This window comes from Danio aesculapii, chromosome 18 (assembly GCF_903798145.1).
Source record: "Danio aesculapii chromosome 18, fDanAes4.1, whole genome shotgun sequence".
NCBI classification, from domain to species: Eukaryota; Metazoa; Chordata; class Actinopteri; order Cypriniformes; family Danionidae; genus Danio; species Danio aesculapii.
This window is the reverse complement of record NC_079452.1, coordinates 55,722,927-55,741,416: the sequence shown is the minus strand read 5'-3', so window position 1 is coordinate 55,741,416 and position 18,490 is coordinate 55,722,927. Positions and strand designations below refer to the sequence as shown.

General features: G+C 35.3%; 1 protein-coding gene across 1 annotated transcript in view; it reads right to left on the bottom strand.

The window, feature by feature from the left end:
* Positions 1–4,206: 4,206 nt before the first annotated feature.
* The window catches only part of cep126 (centrosomal protein 126), a 55,431-nt gene continuing 41,147 nt past the window's right edge, over positions 4,207–18,490 (bottom strand). The window contains exons 9-15 of the mRNA XM_056478053.1: positions 15,865–17,827; positions 12,646–12,801; positions 11,985–12,106; positions 10,595–10,649; positions 9,409–9,585; positions 9,178–9,242; positions 4,207–4,560 (exon numbers count right to left, since the gene is read on the bottom strand). Of these exons, the coding sequence (XP_056334028.1) occupies positions 4,474–4,560; positions 9,178–9,242; positions 9,409–9,585; positions 10,595–10,649; positions 11,985–12,106; positions 12,646–12,801; positions 15,865–17,827 (2,625 nt within the window). The 3' untranslated portion in view covers positions 4,207–4,473. The remainder of the gene's footprint in view (positions 4,561–9,177; positions 9,243–9,408; positions 9,586–10,594; positions 10,650–11,984; positions 12,107–12,645; positions 12,802–15,864; positions 17,828–18,490) is intronic.

Here is an 18,490-nt window from a genome sequence, read left to right as displayed (position 1 = left end):
AGCTGTAAGAGCAACAAATAATAACTTCATCTAGTTGATCATTTGGAAAAGTGGCAGAAGCTAGATTTTTCTGATGAATCATCTGTTGAACTGCATCTCAATCATCACACATACTGCAGAAGACCTACTGGAACCAGCATGGACCCAAGATTCTCACAGATATCAGTGATGTTTGGTGATGGAAAAATCATGGTTTGGGATTACATTCCGTATGGGGGGTGCGAGAGATCTGCAAAGTGGATGGCTAAATCAACTGCCAGGGGTATCAGGACATTTGTGCTGCCCATTACATTATAAACCACAGGAGAGGGCAAATTCTTCAGCAGGATAGCGCTCCTTCTTATACTTCAACCTTCAACCACATAAAAATTCCCGAAAGCAAAAAAGGTCAAGATGCTCCAGATTTGGCCAGCCTAGTCACCAGACATGAACATTATTGAGCATGTCTTGGGTAAGATGAAGGAGGAGGCATTGAAGATGAATCCAAAGAATCTTGATGAACTCTGAAAGCCCTGCAAGAATGCTTTCATTGCCATTCCAGATGACTTTATTAATCAGTTATTTGAGTCATTGCAGAGATGTACGGATGCAGTCCTCCAAGCTCATGGGAGTCATATACAATATTAATTTTTTTTCCACTGCACCATGACTTTATATTCTATACTGTACATTATTTCTGTTAAGTGACAAGACTTTTGGAAAAGTCAGGCTTTACTGTCCTAATTAAATAATCATGTTTCATTTTGGTAAAATAAGAGTAGAGGAATTTGCCTTTCATATAAGCCACTTCTGATTCCAAATGATCAACTCGAAGTCAAGTTCTTATTTGTTGCTTCTAAAACCTGGATAGGTGACAGAACTTTTGTCATACGTTTTCTAAATAAAAAAATAAAAAAATAAAATAAAATCACAACTTTAATATTGAAAATCTAAAACTACTTAAATGTTCTGTTGTAAAATTGTAAACTTCATACTAAATGTTTAAGATTCTACAATAATAAATGACCAAAAAACAAAGTTATGACCAAAAAGTGGTGCAGAATCTGTTGGTGTCACTATCAGTATGATGTAACAGACACATTAAGTTACAGTGATACAAGATAAGTTCTGCCCACACAAATTATGCCAATAATTCATGACCTTTTTTGTAATTAAAGTACTGTTTTTTAATATATATGTGTAAATATATTTCAGGCTTGACTCAATAAATCAACTGATTGTGCAGAACAGTATAACAAGAATGACAAGCTTTCTACAGAAGGGTTACCTGACATGATGACAGTTACAGGGTGGTGATGGGACAAGAGCATCCGGATAAAGTCGTGCTGGTTTTGACTTCGTTTTCCTGCAAAGCCTGTGCGGCGAGTCTGCAATGCGCTGTCGTAATTAATAGTACTTCAAATGTCATTGTCACACACCTAGATAAGCTTTCCCATGCATGCACACACACATACACAAACACAGGTCAACACACACGCTCAAACGTAAAATACACACCCAGAAAAACCTGTCACGATTTTACAAAGTAAATCTGTATCTTTTATGCTTAACCGACACTTGACTGAGGTCAACTTGCACAAAAAGTCCTTTATGCTCTTTTGACACTGAGAAAACAAAGCAAAACAAAACTTTTCAATTGTATTTATTTTCCTCCGTGAGCAAAGATGGTGCAGAATAAAAATACTACTATGGATATAAGCAGTAATTCCTATGAAATTATATTTAGAATCTTAAAGTAAAAAATAAATATGAGGTAATAAGAAGGCCAACAACGCATGAACGCATCAAATACATTTTCTTTGTGCTTTTACAACATAAAAAAGGAAAATTCCATCTTCATTTTCTTGTCATCATGTCATTCCAAACCCAGCAGTCCTTAGTTAAAAACACAAATGAAGATCGTTTTAATTGAACTTGAGAGGATTCTGTGTCTTCATTAGAAGTACATGCAACCCAAAAACTCTTGGAATACAACCGATACATATATATGATGAAAATGTTTAATGTGGTCCTTATTTGCATATAAACACACATACAAATAGTGCAAACATAAAATAGCATGGAGCACAACCTAAAATGCCAAATTAAATCTGTTCATTAAATAAAATGATCATGTTTCAACTAGTTCTGTCAATTGATGATTCAGGTTTAACTACTTCAAAATTAAAAGTTTATATTTACATAATATATACAGTTTCAGTCATTAGCGCCCCTGTTTATTTTTTCCCCCAATTTCTGTTTAAACGGAGAGAAGATTTTTTTCAACACATTTCTAAACACAATAGTTTTAATAACTCATTTCTAATAACTGATTTGTTTTATATGTGCCATGATGACAGTAAATAATATTTGACTAGATATTTTTCAAGACACTTCTATACAGCTTAAAGTGACATTTAAAGGCTTAACTAGGTTAATAAGGTTAACAGGTTAGAGTAATTGGGCAAGTTTTTGTATAACGATGGTTTGTTCTGTCGAAAAAAAATTAGCTTAAAGGGGCTAATATTTTTTACCTTAAAATGGTTCATAAAAAATTAAAAACTGCTTTTATTCTAGCCGAAATAAAACAAATAAGACTTTCTCCAGAAGAAAAAATATTATCAGACCTACTGTGAAAATTTCCTTGCCCTGTTAAACATAATTTGGGAAATATCTAAAAAATAAAAAAATAAATAAAAGGGGGGCTAATAACTGTTTGGGGTCAGTTTTTTGTAAATGATTAATTTTATTTAATAATTTAAATAAAATTACTCTATTCATCAAGGTGGTATTTATTAAATGTAAAAAAAAATTGTTAAATATTTATTTATTACATTTTATTTGTTACTTATTGTATGTAGTTTCAAATGAAATGATCACTCTAGTCATCATTGATTTTATTAGTATTACCATTAATAATAATAATAATAATAATAATAATAATAATAATAATAATAATTATAATAATAATAATAGTAATAATAACAAATAAATAATATTAGAGTGATTTATGATGGATCATGTGACTCTGAAGACTAGAGTAATGAAGCTGAAAATGTATCTTTAAAATCACTGGAATAAATTATTAAATTAAATTATAAACTACTTTTGAACAGTTATTTTACACTGCAATAACATTTCACAATTATATATATATATATATATATATATATATATATATATATATATATATATATATATATATATATATATATATATATATATATATATATATATATATATATATATATATATATACACACACAGTTATATATAAGTCAGAAGTATTACCCCCCCCCTTTTTTTCTTTTTTCTTTTTTGAATATTGATGTTTAACAGAGCAAGGAAATTTTCACAGTATGTCTGATAATATTTTTTTCTTCTGGAGAAAGTCTTATTTGTTTTATTTCGGCTATTTAGGTTCTAATTAACCCAGTTAAGCCTTTAAATCTCACTTTAAGCTGTATAGAAGTGTCTTGAAAATTATCTAGTCAAATATTTACCGATGTACTTTCATCATGGCAAAGATAAAATAAATCAGTTATTAGAAATGAGTTATTAAAACTATTATGTTTAGAAATGTGTTAAAAAAATCTCTCCGCTATACAGAAATTGGGGAAAAAAATAAACAGGTGGGCTAATAATTCAGGGGGCTAATAATTCTGACTTTAACTGTACACACACACACACACACACACACACACACACACACACACGCACACACACACACACACACACACACACACACACACACACACACACACACAGTCTGATCTCACGGAAAAAAAACGGAACTATTTTACTATTTTTATTACTATTTTTTATTACTACTTACTGTTTTTAGTTTAGTGGTTAATTCGTACGAATTCGCACGATTTTAAAAAGGAGGCGTAGCACCCAACCCCACCCCTAAACCCAACCGTCATTGGGGGATAAGCAAATCATACTAAATTGAATGAATGGGATTGTATCAATTCATACAAATCAGCCACTAAATCAAAGTTACGAATTGCTGTGAGATCATGTTGATATACAGGGCATTTATATAGTAAACAATAAATATGATAAATGCAAACTTTTAATTTGGAAGCAATTAAACGTGACTAATCAGTTGACAGCACTAGTTTCAACTAGTCTTGAAAAAACTCCTTGATTCACATGTATTCATGTTATGAAAACTACATAGCATTTGAGAACCTTTAAAGTTTTTGGTTCCACTGACTTTCAATGAAGGAATGAAAAACTCTCAGGTTTCATCAAAAATATCTTCATTTGTGTTTCAGGTTTCTTTTTTAAAATGAAATGAATGGAAATTTTCACTTTTAACGTGAACTGACCCTTTATGCGTGTTACGAGATCCAGTTTACACATATGATAAAACTATAAATGCTCTCAGTACCTCTCAGATACAGTGATTAAGTGCATCTCAGCAATCATAAGGTCTAAAGGTTTTGAAAGTACAGTTGTGGGAGTGGTGGATGATAGTAGGTGAAGTCAGTAACGCTGTTGTGTTCGGATGTGACTGTCAGCAGAAGCTCCTCTTCTCCGCGTACAGACACTCACACTCTCACTCTGCTGCTTCTACAGGAATGAGAACAGAGAGAGACAGAGACAGGACATAAATAAGAGATATGAACAGGTCACAAATCTCTTCCTCTCAACACATGGCCAAACCCTGACAAAACATTGCGAAATGTTGAATGCAGTATATTACATAATACACTTCCATATATGGAAATCTAACTCATTTATTTTTTCTTGATATACTATAATATATAAAGTTTAAGTCAGAATTATAAGCCCCCCTGATCTATTAGCCCCCCTGTTTATTTTTCTTCTCCAATTTCTGTTTCTGTAACAGAGAGAAGATTTTTTTCAACACATTTCTAAACATAATAGTTTTAATAACTCATTTCTAATAACTGATTTATTTTATATGTGCCATGATGACTAAATAATATTCACTCATATACAGCTTAAAGTGACATTTAAAGGCTTAACTAGCTTAATTAGGTTAACTTGGCAGGTTAGGGTAATTAGGCAAGTTATTGTATAACGATGGTTTGTTCTGTAGACTATCGAAAAAATATATAGCTTAAAGGGCTAATAATTTTGACCTTAAAATGGTTCATAAAAAATTAAAAACTGCTTTTATTCTTGCCGAAATAAAACAAATAAGACTTTCTCCAGAAGAAAAAATATTATCAGACATACTGTGAAAATTTCCTTGCTCTGTTAAACATAATTTGGGAAATATTTAAAAAAGAAAAAAAATTCAAAGGGGGGCTAATAATTCTGACTTCAACTGTACATGTATGTATGGGTGCATATATTACATACAGTTGAAGGCAAAATCATTAGCCCTGCTGTGTAAATTTTAATCCTTTTTCAAAATACTTAAGAAAATGTTTAATGGAGTATTTCCTAAAATATTTTTTCTTCCGGACAAGTCTTATTTCTTTTTGTTTGGCTGGAATAAAACAGTTTTTAATAAAATAATAAAATTAAAAAAGGTCATTATTATCAGCCAACATTTTTTTCAATTGGCTAAAGATCATACAACTGTTATCTAATGACTTGTCTAATTAATCTAACTTGACTATTTAAGGTAATTAAGCCTTTAAATTGCACTTTAAGCTGAATCCTAATGTCTTGTAAACTAACTAGTAATATATTATGTTCCGCTAACAATTTTGGTGTCAAATGTACTTATAAAATCATAATGTACACAAAAACTGCACAACATTTTTACAACTAAGAGCTTGATTATACTTAATTCTTATTCAGGAGTTGACACATAGGTATTCGTTAGTATTTTTTGTGTGGAATATGAATAAATAACTCACCACTCCCTCATTTTAGGACATTTAGTTGTCTTGTTAAAGGGCCATGAAATACCAAAACACATTTTTTTTAGATATTGACAGACATCTATATGTCCCGCGTTGTTAAAAAGACTATATTAGGCCATTTTATTTAGCTAAAAAGTGAAAACTGGTTGTTTTTTTGCATTTAGAGCAAATAGGTTCTTCCGGTTTTAAAATAAATACACAGCGATGAGATCATTGTGTAAATTCCAGCGTGGAGATTGGCAGTCTGTACCGGCTGGTACAACTTGACGTCTTTGAGTTTTCAGCACATATGTTTATTAATTCATGAGAAAGACTTGGTTCAAACCAATCAGCGCGCTCAATAGCGAACGAGGTGCAACTTCATTAATATGCATGATATAGCTTTGAAGACTCTTTTTACCTGTTACAGTGTTCAGAGAGACGCCATGCTGTGTTGCCAACTGTAATTCAAACAAGTAGTAGAAGAATTGTTTGGAGACATGAGTCGTCAGTGTTGTGTTTATAAATGTGCCGCAACAAAGGTTTTGTTTCCTTTTTTCCACGATGAGCGCACAGCTCACATGTGGACTTACATTTATGGAGTACGGTGGTCTGCTAACACGCGACAACAATATGTTTGTAAGCAACATTTTTTACCTGAGAGCTTTTCGAATATGAAAATGGTGAAATCTGGATTTGTCACTCGTCTCCTTTTAAAAAAGACGCAGTTCCAGTTCGTGTTGATTGTCCTGTCTCTACGGATTTGCTAAGTGTGTGATCAATGCTCTTTGTTTATGTTTATTCAGACGGCAGTTATTTTGTATCGTTAGCAGTTCTGTTTCAGTTTTTAAAGACATACCTTTAGTTTACTAATCTTACAGTAATACCACTATAATATTATGGACTGAAAATCCTCCACTTCCACACAGCTCTCAGATAGCTCAGTAGCTCTCTGTAAATGCTGCTCTCCGAATCACTGTCTATCTTCCCTGCGTCTGTGTTTGTGTTGCCGGTGTGAAAATCAGCTGTAGTGCACGTAATGAAACTCCCGTTTTTTTGTGTTCAGCAGAAGAAACACATAAAGGTTTAGAACCACTTGAGAATGAGTAAACAATGAGTAAATATTCCTTTTGGAACTGAATCTCTTTAAATACTCTTTCTGTTCATTAAAGTAGTTTATTTATAAATCAGCTTCTGTTACACTGAATGATATCTTCTACAAGTTTTGCTAAAAACGCACTAGATAGCACATTCTAATAACATAGCACATTCTAATGGCTGGGGGAAAGGCTGTTTTACACTATTATTGTTTAATATTTAAAAACCCATTGTCGCTTTTGACCATATACATGTTCCTATAAATGTGAATGTATTGTACACTCACTGGCTACTTTATTAGGTACACCTGTCCAACTGCTTGTTAACACAAATTTCTAATCAGCCAATCCCATGGCAGCAACTCATTGCATTTAGGCATGTAGACATGAGCTGTGTCCCAAATGCCACACTATACACTCTGCACTCATGCACTATGTACATATGCACTTACACACTCAACAGCAGAGTATATTATGTATGTAGTGTTGTACCAAATGGAACACTAATGTTTTTTTACTAAGCGAAAATTTAAACCGATTCCCTTATGACGTTTGCCAAATCAGTGAAATAAATGATCAAAGTACCAAGCAATACTAGCCATGAGTTTAACCGCATTCACCATCGGGAGGCGCTATAATCATTCTCATGGTAGAATTTTACTTTCACCATCCAAAATAAATAAAGTTATCCAACATGTGCGCCCGATAGCTCCGCTCCTTCCGCTACATGAGCAAACCTGCGGTCGTTGAGTGCGTGAAGTGTCTATCATCCCACACTTCATTTTACCGGCTAAATGAGTGCACCATCCGGGTAATTAAAGTGCACTTTTTAGTTTTAGAGTTTTCAGTGTAAACGCACTATTTATACTACAAAATGGCATAGAATAGTGCATAAGCATGCAATTTGGGATGCACCTGTGGTCAAGATGATCTACTGCAGTTCAAACCGAGCATCTGAATGGGGAAAAAAGATGATTTAAGTGACTTTGAACGTGGCATGGTTGTTGGTGCCAGTCGGGCTGGTATGAGTATTTCAGAAACTGCTGATCTACTGGGATTTTCATGCACAACTATCTCTAGGGTTTAAAGAGAATGGTCCGAAAAAGAGAAAATACTATATCCAGTGTGTGGCAGTTTCGTGGCCAGACTGGTTCCAGCTGATAGAAAGGCAACAGTATCTCAAATAACCACTCGTTTCAATCGAGGTATGAATAAGAGCATCTCTGAACGCACAACACATCGAACCTTGAGGCGGATGGGCTACAGAAGCAGAAAACCACACTGGGTGCCATTCATGTCAGCTAAAAACAGGACACTGGGGCTACAATTCGCACAGGCTCACCAAAATTGGAAAATAGAAGATTGAAAAAGCGTTGCATGGCCTGTTGAGTCTCATTTTCTGCTGCGACATTTGGATGGTAGGATCAGAATTTGGCATCAACAACATGAAAGTCTGGATCCATTCTGCCTTGTACCAATGGTTCAGACTGGTGGTGGTGTAATGGTGTGGGGTATATTTTCTTGGCACACTTTTGGCTCATTAGTACCAACTGAGCATTGTGTCAACGCCACAGCCTATCTGAGTATTGTTGCTGACCATTTCCATCCCTTTATAACCACAGTGTACCCATCTTCTGATGGCTACTTCCAGCAGGATAACACGCCATGTCATTAAGCGCCAATCATCTCAGACTGGTTTCTTAAACATGACAATGAGTTCACTGTACTCAAACGACCTCCACAGTCAACAGATCTCAATCCAATAGAGCACTTTTGGGAGGAGGTGGAATGGGAGATTCGCATCATGGATGTGCAGCCGTCAAATCTGCAGCAACTGTGTGATGCTCTCATGTCAATATGGACTAAAATATTCTGAGGAATATTTCCAGTACCTTGTTGAATCTATGCAACGAAGGATTAATCCAGTTCTTAAAGCAAAAGGGGGTCCAACCTAGTACTAGTAAGATGTACCTAATAAAGTGGCAGTTGAGTGTGTATATACACAGTATATGTGACCCTCGGCCAAATATTGTCCTATCCTAACAAACCATGCATCACTGAGAAGCTTATTTATACATTTAGATGGTGTATAACTCTGATTCTTATTTCTGACTCTTATAACTGGTTTGTGGACCAGGGTTACACCTATGTTCAAACATATTTACAGAGAAAGTGTCATATTATATCAAATGTACGTTTAATAATTAAGCAAAATTAATTACATACATTACAGTAAAGGAAATACTCCTATTCATGAATGAAATACTCACGAATGCAGGACCCAAAGCAAAGATGCCCCTCACTGTTGGGTTTCCAGCAGCTGTATCTTGCACATCTGTTAAATCAAGCAGAAGTTATCAAGTCATATGAGCTGCTGTATGTGCCAGCAAACACAGCTGTTGATGTTTTGAAAACATTAGAACAGGAAATGCACACACACACAAACAGGGCCAAATTAAAAGCTGTTCTACTAAATATACACAGTTTAAAGCAAAGCTGACATTGCAGGCGCTGATTGAGTCTCTCGAGGGACTGCAGGATCTTCTGCTCCTCCAGTGACAGAGCACCGATGCTGAGAGAATGTGTTCTCTGGTTCTGAGGAACAGTCAAACCAATGCAAGACTTATGGGCTTGAGGACAGTCCACAACTTCATGAGCACCGTCTGATACCTCTGGGCCTGTTACAAAAAATAGCTTCAGTGTATATTTTTATACAACCAAAAAACACTATAATGTCACAATAGAATAATAGTACATTAAATAAATGCATCAAAGAACCAAGAAGAAAATACATTACAGCTTAAACAAGCACATTAAGCACAGCAGAATTGTTTTTAGCTCTTTAACTTTGTATTAAAGGTTTTTTTAATGGTTTCTGAAAGATGGTGTGACACTAAAGACTGGGAGTAACCATGCTGAAAAATTAGGAAAAGATATCCACTTTGTAATCACAGAAAATTATTATTTTTAAAAATATATTACAGTAAAAATGTTATTTATAATAGATTTTATTACCATATATATTAAAATTAGACTTTTAAATACAAGCAAAAAATGCTACTATTATTAAAATGAATGAATGAACGAATGAAGGAATGAATAAGAGAGTAAAATTATCATTAATATATAAAAATATATTAATTAACTTTGCCATTTGTATAATATGCAATCAAATGGTACTAAAATTATGATACTTTATTTGGAATCTGACAACTTTGGACACTATGATCTGTCAAGGTATATGAATAACAAATTCTCAGATTGTTTAATAATAACAGAAGTAATAACAAAACACTATGTTATAATACTATGATCATATCACAACGTTTATTGTTAGTTTGATTCTATTATATTAGCATGTGTTGTATTGGTTTTGTTCAGAACTTTGGTCGATGCAAAACTCAAGATAAACATGCTATATAAATAAACTTTACTATTACTATACATGAGAATTTGAAATGAGGGTTTCACTGTGGTTGTAAAATGTTTCTTAAAATTATTATGCACCTCAAATGATATTATATTTACATGTGATAATATGTGAGTATTTACAGGCTTAAAAATGTTTTCTTGCACTATTGTTACTTACTATTAGGCCCTATTGTAATTGTTATTACAATTTGTAAATGTATCGGTATAACGGTATTATATATTGATATACATTGATTTGATTTGAATTATAATTACCTTCACTGTCTACTGCATGACCATTTTTATTTGGATGATGAGTTGGCACAGTGACCTGTTAAAAAATGAATGGTTAATGAACAAAAACACTGTCAAAAGCATCATCGTTCACACAAACAAAGCTAAAATGTCATCACACACATTACACTCATACAAACACACACGCACACACTTAATTAACTAGAACAGTGGTTCTCAACCAATCCATAGAAAGCTGGAGCAGGACATTTATGCATCTCAGAGAAACATTGTGATGATTTGTTCCCTAATTTTCTTCATCCAAATGATTTGTTAAAATAGGAAGGGACTGTTTTTGTGAATGAATTATTCACTGAATCACACAATAAGGAGGGACCAAGTCACCAACTAATGACAGTTTTAGTAGGGTTTCTACAGGTTTTATCAAGTCAGATTTAAGACTTTTTAAGACTATTTTAAGATCATAATGATTGAAATTTCAGACTTACACAAGGAAAAATGCTAAAGATTTTTTTAATAGCCCAGTTAAAACCTTAAAAAACATTCAAAACAAATGTTATTGTAAGGAAGATAATTAAACCATGTTAATATTTAAATAGAGTTAATAAATGAACTTTTATTAAAATATATTGTTAGTGATTGGATGGGTGTTGGCCCAATTGGGTACAGCTTTACATAGACATAGGAAAATTAAGACCCATTTAAAATGATTTAAGACCTATACAACACAATTTAGTGGATTTAAGACTTTTTAAGGCCTAAAAATTGTATTTATTTTTTTTAAATTTAAGACTTTTTAAGACCCCGCAGATCCCCTGTAGTGTCAAATTCATCATTTATCTGTGTTTTAAAGTAACACTCTGCAGCAGAAGAAATTATGTAATGCAGCATGCTCCCTGTGCAAGCAAACTGGTCACATTGCCATAAGTTACCTATTGTAGTTAGGGACTTTTCAGGTGCTCTGCAATATCATTGAACCTGCTGCAGCCATAGTATGGCAGCAAAGTTCCTTGATTATTATGCTAGGATGAGAGTATAGTTCCTATCACTTTTCATTTTACGCCAATCTTAGTACACAATGTACCAAAAGAACAGTCAAGCTTAAATATGAGAGTCATTATTGTTTTGATGGAGATGCTAATGATCTAATCCAGTTCAATAATCTATGCTAAGCTAAGCTAAGATAAACGTGCTCCTGATAGACCCCGGATATCACCTGAATGCATTCAAACGTGGTATAACTGGACTGTTTAACTGTAGGGAGTAGTAAAATGATCCTTCAAAAAAGTTGAGTGTTCCTTAAACATACCACAAAAACACTATAATATAATTTAACCATCATTATAAAAATGAAATCCCCAAACATATTGCGATAATATTCATTGTCAATATCCACAACGTGCATGTTTACCTGATAAGAAATGCTGGGTTTTCTCTGTGTTGCTCCTGCAGTTTGGTTTCTGCTGTTTTCCACTGGAACTCGGTTCTTCACCATGTTACTCTCCATAGCCTGTCTCCTTATAGGACTTCTCACTGATTAACAGCAGAAACTTACTGATTAGCTGACCACTTTATCTCAAAGGTAGGCTAATAACCACAGAATATCTAAAGCGTAATGTCTTGACGCATGGACAGAAGTAAGCACTGTGAATTTGAAGGGGTAGCTCACTCAAAAATGAAAATGTACTCACCTTCAAGTGGATCCAAAGTTTCTTAAATCACTTGAACACAAATTAAGATAATTTGAAGCTGAAAAACCATTGACATCCATAGTAAAAACAAATGCTATGGAAGTCATTGGTTACAGGTTTCTAGCTTTCTTCAAAATATTTTCTTCTTTTGTGCTCAACAGAAAAAAGAAAGTCAATCAGGTTTGTGACAAGTGAAGCGTGAGTAAATGATGACAGACGTTTCCGTTTTGGGTCAACTGTTCTTTAAAGTGGATTTAAACAACTCTAGTGAAACAATTAACAATTTGATCACATTATGTGCTGGCAGGTGGAAATGACCTGGCTCTTTGGACACTGAATGCCCTTTGACATCATTAATTACATAAACCTATAGAGCCTTACCATTAGAGGAAGACAAGAAAAAGCCCCCCATTCTTGAGGATCCTTTGACACCATTGATCAGACTGTCACCATTGATGGTAACATGGGATAGACTGGCACAGACTTGAGGCGAAGGAGACAACGGGCCATTGTGAGCAAGAAAACTTTGAGGGTCACCTAAATCAATTCAGAAAGAGAGATAGAGAGAAAAACAAAAAAGACAAAAAAGAAAGAAGAGAGTTCGACTGAAAGATCCCAAAGTATGAAAGTCACTTCTACTGTTCTTGAGGTCTTAGTCGACAGAACACAGAGGTTTCCTGATGTTATAAAAAAATAATTGACCCCTGAGGAGCCACAGTCCATCATTAAATGGATCAATTTCAACCGAGTAGTAATCCCAAGTGGTGTAGCGCTGAGCTGAGGGCCAAAGAAAACACTCTATTGATCCAACACCAAAAAAGTGCCTTTTCCAAAGACTCTAGAAAAATATCCCTCTAGTATCTCAAACAAAGCTGCTGCACTTGCTGACCCACAAAGGGAGCTCAGTTCTTTCAATCGACTCTCATTTGACTATATGACAAGGTGCAGCGAAAGTTCATGGGAAGCCGACGATTCCATGACTGTTAGTTTTGTAATATGTGGCTAAAATGCTCCTCGTCTGTTGAAAGAAACCTACTGAAAATGTTTCTTGTCTCCACAGCAGGTAAGCAATCATTTCTGAAATGTGACATTTGCAAAGAATGGAAACAAAGTACAGTAATGCTAAAGTAATAAATAGTTGCTAATAGTATTACTATTGGCTGAAACTTGTTAAGGAATGTTCTAAATAGGGGTGTAACAGATGTAGGCATGGGATGATAACCGTTTTTAAGTTTTACCGTGGTTCGGAAAAGTCAAGGTTTTAAAACCGCCAAAATGTTCTCCTATTCCGTTCCTACGGTATATGTCAGGTGTTTTTTAAAAATGTTTTGTTTTAACAGTCAGAATATTTTACCGGCCCATGCCTAAACGGATCACGGTTGATCCATGATTCGTACTGATCACAACCCACGGTTCGGAACACACATGGCCTGCAGATTAATACATTTTTTTCTGGTAGATTAAATCAAAATTTGTAACAATCACAGAGAGATCGCCTCTTGTGTCATTCAAATCACATGTATAAAAGCATTTAGGTTTTCCTGAAAATATAATGATGACGGAAGAAATTGTGGTAGGTTATTCATGATGTGGTGGGTTTCATTAAAAATGTTTTCTGTCACTAATTGTTTATCCTGCATTAATAAATTCAGTGTAAGCTGTATGATTATCATTAAAAGTTCGGGATCTCAACACCCACGCAATATAAATTATCAATGACAGTGATTTGCGTATGTTTATTAATCCTTCGAATCGCTGCATTCAAATCTGTGTTTGAAAAAATAAATCAAGAAACAGATTCAGTCTTTTGTCTTTTGAGTTAGTTATGAAGTTACAACAGTCAAATAACACAGAAGTACTGGGATAACAGGGATAACTGGGATAGTTTACATTTTAGATAAAACCAATGACTCAAAACTGAAAGTTGTAGGCAGCAATTACATTATTTAACCAGCCATCAAAAATATGCCACTGTGTAATTCTTCAAAAATGATGAATCCAGCAATGAAACATGAAGTTTTATGAGTGAATAACTGAGTCATTTATTGAAATTGAGACTAAAAATAAATATGGGTTGTACAAATTATAATGTTAGATATCTACAATTAGCGTTATCAGCGAAAGTAGTAGTAACAGTGAATTTTTCACAGTACTGAATATTTTGCAATTTATTTTTATTCAGCTGATTATTTCTTCATTTTATTTTTAATAAAATTACAGGTTCTAAGTTCTGTTTGTTAAAACCAAAAGTGTTGTCGGCGCCAATAGCCTAGTGGTTAAGTGCGGCGACACCAAGGTGTTCACGGCGACCTAAGTTCAATTCCCGGCTCGAGGTCCTATGCCGATCTTTTCCCTCTCTCTGCTCCCAATGCTTTCCTGTCTGTCCTTCACTGTCCTATCACATTAAAGGTGAAAAACCCCTAAAAATAATTATATATAAAAAAACAAAAGTGTCTTGCAGTTCTATTTTGTAATAAATGGAAAGCAAATTACATTCGTCTCCTCCCTTTTTTGGCTGATCCGAAAAATGGTCTGATGCGTAACTAAAATACCATTATGTGATCCGAATCATGAGATTTGTGATCCGTTACCCCACTAGTTCCAACCAAGCTTAATACAACAAGTAATATCACATCGTTAGAGAATATTATTCTTATTGTAAAACAATTACTTACAACCAATCGCAGCATGTTTACTGTTTAATTACTTGTAGCTACTATAGATTAACATAATCAACATTACAAACGGCATGTGTAAAGTCCATCTATCCATAAAAATAATGAAAATGTGAGCATCTAATTTGATACTGTATGTATTTGTGATATAGAAATTGAAATTACCATTATAATGGATCTTAAATATTTTGAGTGCGCAATTAAAATGACCATATGCTGTAATGTATAATTTGTGGAAAATATAATATAAAACAAATTTGTTTTTGACTGCTACAAACAAGAATGTAAAAGTTCCTTTATGAACAAAATAACTATAAAATGCCTGATTAATCATACAGTATGTCATAATAATAATAATAATAATAATAATAATAAAATACATGGGTTACAAATGGAAATTAGGCTTTAGGTGTAGATATGTACATACAAAAATATATAAATGTCTGTCTTGCTGTGTTTTACTTTGAACACAGTAAATTACATCTTAAATGAGCATATACAGTTAGAAAAATTAATAAAAGCTTGTCTTTGCTTGTCTGTCATTTCATGTTATTCAAACAACAAACAAAAGTATTAGGCATGGGATGATAACCGTTTTCAAGGTACACCGCGGTTTGGAAAAGTCAAGGTTTTTAAACCGGCAACATTTTCTGTTATACCGTGCCTACGGTATATGTGCGTTTTTTTAACGTTTTTTGTTGTTGTTTTTTAGGACAATAGTATCAGATGCCAATTTCCTTTCCATAGTGTCAGATGCTGTAGTATCAGGTCTTCATTTTCTTTTCTATTTTATTTATTCTATTGTTTGTAATGTCCTTTTAATGGTATTACTGACTATTTAAACTGTTTTAAAATTTGCTTAACACCCCTATAGGATAGGCGTTGGTGTTAGTAGAGAAATGCAGAATTTGGGATTTATCTTTACCGTCTTTGCTGGCGAGAGCACTTCGAACTCCATGCCAAAGAAGTGCAATCTCTTCATCTGTTGGAGTCCGGTCCAAACAGATCCCATTCTCTCCACACCTGCGCCTGCCACTGTCTGCAAGGGCATCTGGAGGGGAGAGAGAACAGACGCCCGCCTCGTGGTTGTAGGTACAGCAAGGTGGCGCTGGAGCACAGATACCATCTGTTCTGAGGGCAGGCCGATACACTACTGTCTGGCAATCTGGAGCATCTTTGTACATTGTCTGTACACCTTCATCAGCCTTGGAGATGTACACGGGACACTCAGCTAGGTCGACCTCCGCCACTTCAGGTTTTGGAGGGGGGCGAGGCACCAAACTCTTCCCTTGGGTCTTGGCCACATGTTGCGCTTCTCTGGCAGATTGGGGCCTGATGATAGTGCCCTTCCTGGCCCGGGAGGTAACAGGACACGAAGAGACTCTGCCTGAGCGCACTCTCCGGGGAATCCTTGGGCCCCCAATGCAGAGGGATCTTCTTTGAGAGGTGGGCTCCTTGATATGCTCCTGTGGACGGCTTTCTTGGGGCTCTACATCTGTCCAGGCCTGTCTAGTGGATTGGGGGCCAGCGGGGACAGCAGAGGTCCTACTGGAGATGTTCTTTGATACCCCTGTGAGTAAATTCACATGGTCCGAGTGATCCGCAGAAAGCTGTTTATGGGTTTGTTGAGGCAGGTTAGCATGTCTGTTGGGGTCACCAAACACTCGGTCCTCCCCCTCAACTCCATGCACTTCATCAAACCAACGCAGTTTCTTCTTATTATTGTGGTTCTTCTCAGGCTCATTGAGTTTCGCCCTTGTCAGCTCTACGCTGTCCCGGATTAAAATGGCCACTTCTTTGGTAAAAAGCAAATGGCTAGGGGTGTTCGTGAATTTGACGTTTGCGGATTTGGATTTTAAATGGTTTTTCAGAATCCCTTTCAAGAATCTGACATTGCTGTTTGGTACACAATGGGTCACAGGGTCTGCAGGAGTTCTCTTAGGTTCCTCTGTGCCTGTGGAAGACTTCAACATACCAGCTTTTGCCAATTTGGTGACATCAGTTTCATTTTTAGGATCTATGCCTATAGCTTCCTCTATGCACAGTGGTTTGGATTCTGCTTTGAGCCCGGTGGCTTCATCTACATATGGTTTGTGTTTATACAACTGTGAAGAACTCACTGCTTCTGTTTGTTGTATGATTTGGGAACTCAGGTCAGTCTGATATGTTATGCTAAGTAGGGAATTTGAGCTTGAAAAGGCTTCAGTTGGACTGTTGCTGTGTTTGCATCTGCCGGTTGGAAGACTGGTCTGCATTACTGATGAATGTTTAGCATACTTCTCCTCGAGGGCTCTTGTCTGCTGTTTGGATTCTGACTTGAAGTCTTTAGTCAGACTTGAGAATTCCAGGGGTGTGGTATCTGGCAAGGCTTGTGTTTTGCAGTGGGCAACCGCAGTTCCTTTGTCTTTCAAAATGTTCCCTTGAGCGTTCCTGTCATTATCATGAGTCATATGTTCTGAATTAGCGGCTAAGTCCTGCTGAGTCAATTCTTTTTGGCAACCATGGGCGTCGAAGGCCTGCGATTGGTCCTTCGAGTTATCAAATCTGTCTTGCGTGAGATTTCGGAGACTCCTGCTTTCCTCTGCTGACTCATGATGCCTTGGTGAACGTGAGTTAACAGAGAGTTCACTTTCCTTGTTTAAAATCTCCTCCAGGAAACTCTTAGCTATGGAAGAGGTAAGGTGAGATGGTCTCAATGGTGATGGAAGACAGTTGGGGTCTTGAAGCTTAGGGTGATCCAATGGGTTGTAGAAAGACTGGGCACAGGTGGTGCTCTGCTGTGAGCTACAAACCGGTGGAGTGTCATGGCTCTTCTGAGGGTCTCCGTTCTCTAAGCTGTCCAGACTAGACAGACTCTCTGTCTCACTACGTGGGGTATCAAGATACTCCTGAAAATCAATATGAAAAAAAAAACATTAGAGCACTTATGCACTGATATTGACAGACTGAGTGCTTTTTAGAGATCATGTTGCATTCAAGCCGCAGAGGGATGGAAAATAACACATAGTCAGTTAATCTTTAACTGTAAGGGAAATAATGTCAGTTCCAGCAACAACTTTTTACAATGAATAGAAAGACAGATCAATGGGGTCGATAAGACTTTTAATGTATATGACAGACATCTTTTATGCTTACCAAGGGTGCATTTGTATAACTAGATAGTTGAAGTCTGGATAGTTGAAGTCACAATTATTAGCCCCCCCTTTGATTTTTTTTTTTCTTTTTTAAATATTTCCCAAATGATGTTTAACAGAGCAAGGAAATTTTCAAAGTATGTCTGATAATATATTTTCTTCTGGAGAAAGTCTTTTTTGTTTTATTTCAGCTAGAATAAATGCAATTTTTATATTAAAAAAAAACATTTTAAGGTCAATATAATTAGCCCCTTCAAGCTCTATTTATTTTCGATAGTCTACAGAAAAAAACATCGTTATACAATAATTTGCCTAATTACCCTAACCTGCCAAGTTAACCTAATTAACCTAGTTAAGCCTTTAAATGTCACTTTAAGCTGTATAGAAGTGTAAAAATATCTAGTAAAATATTATTTA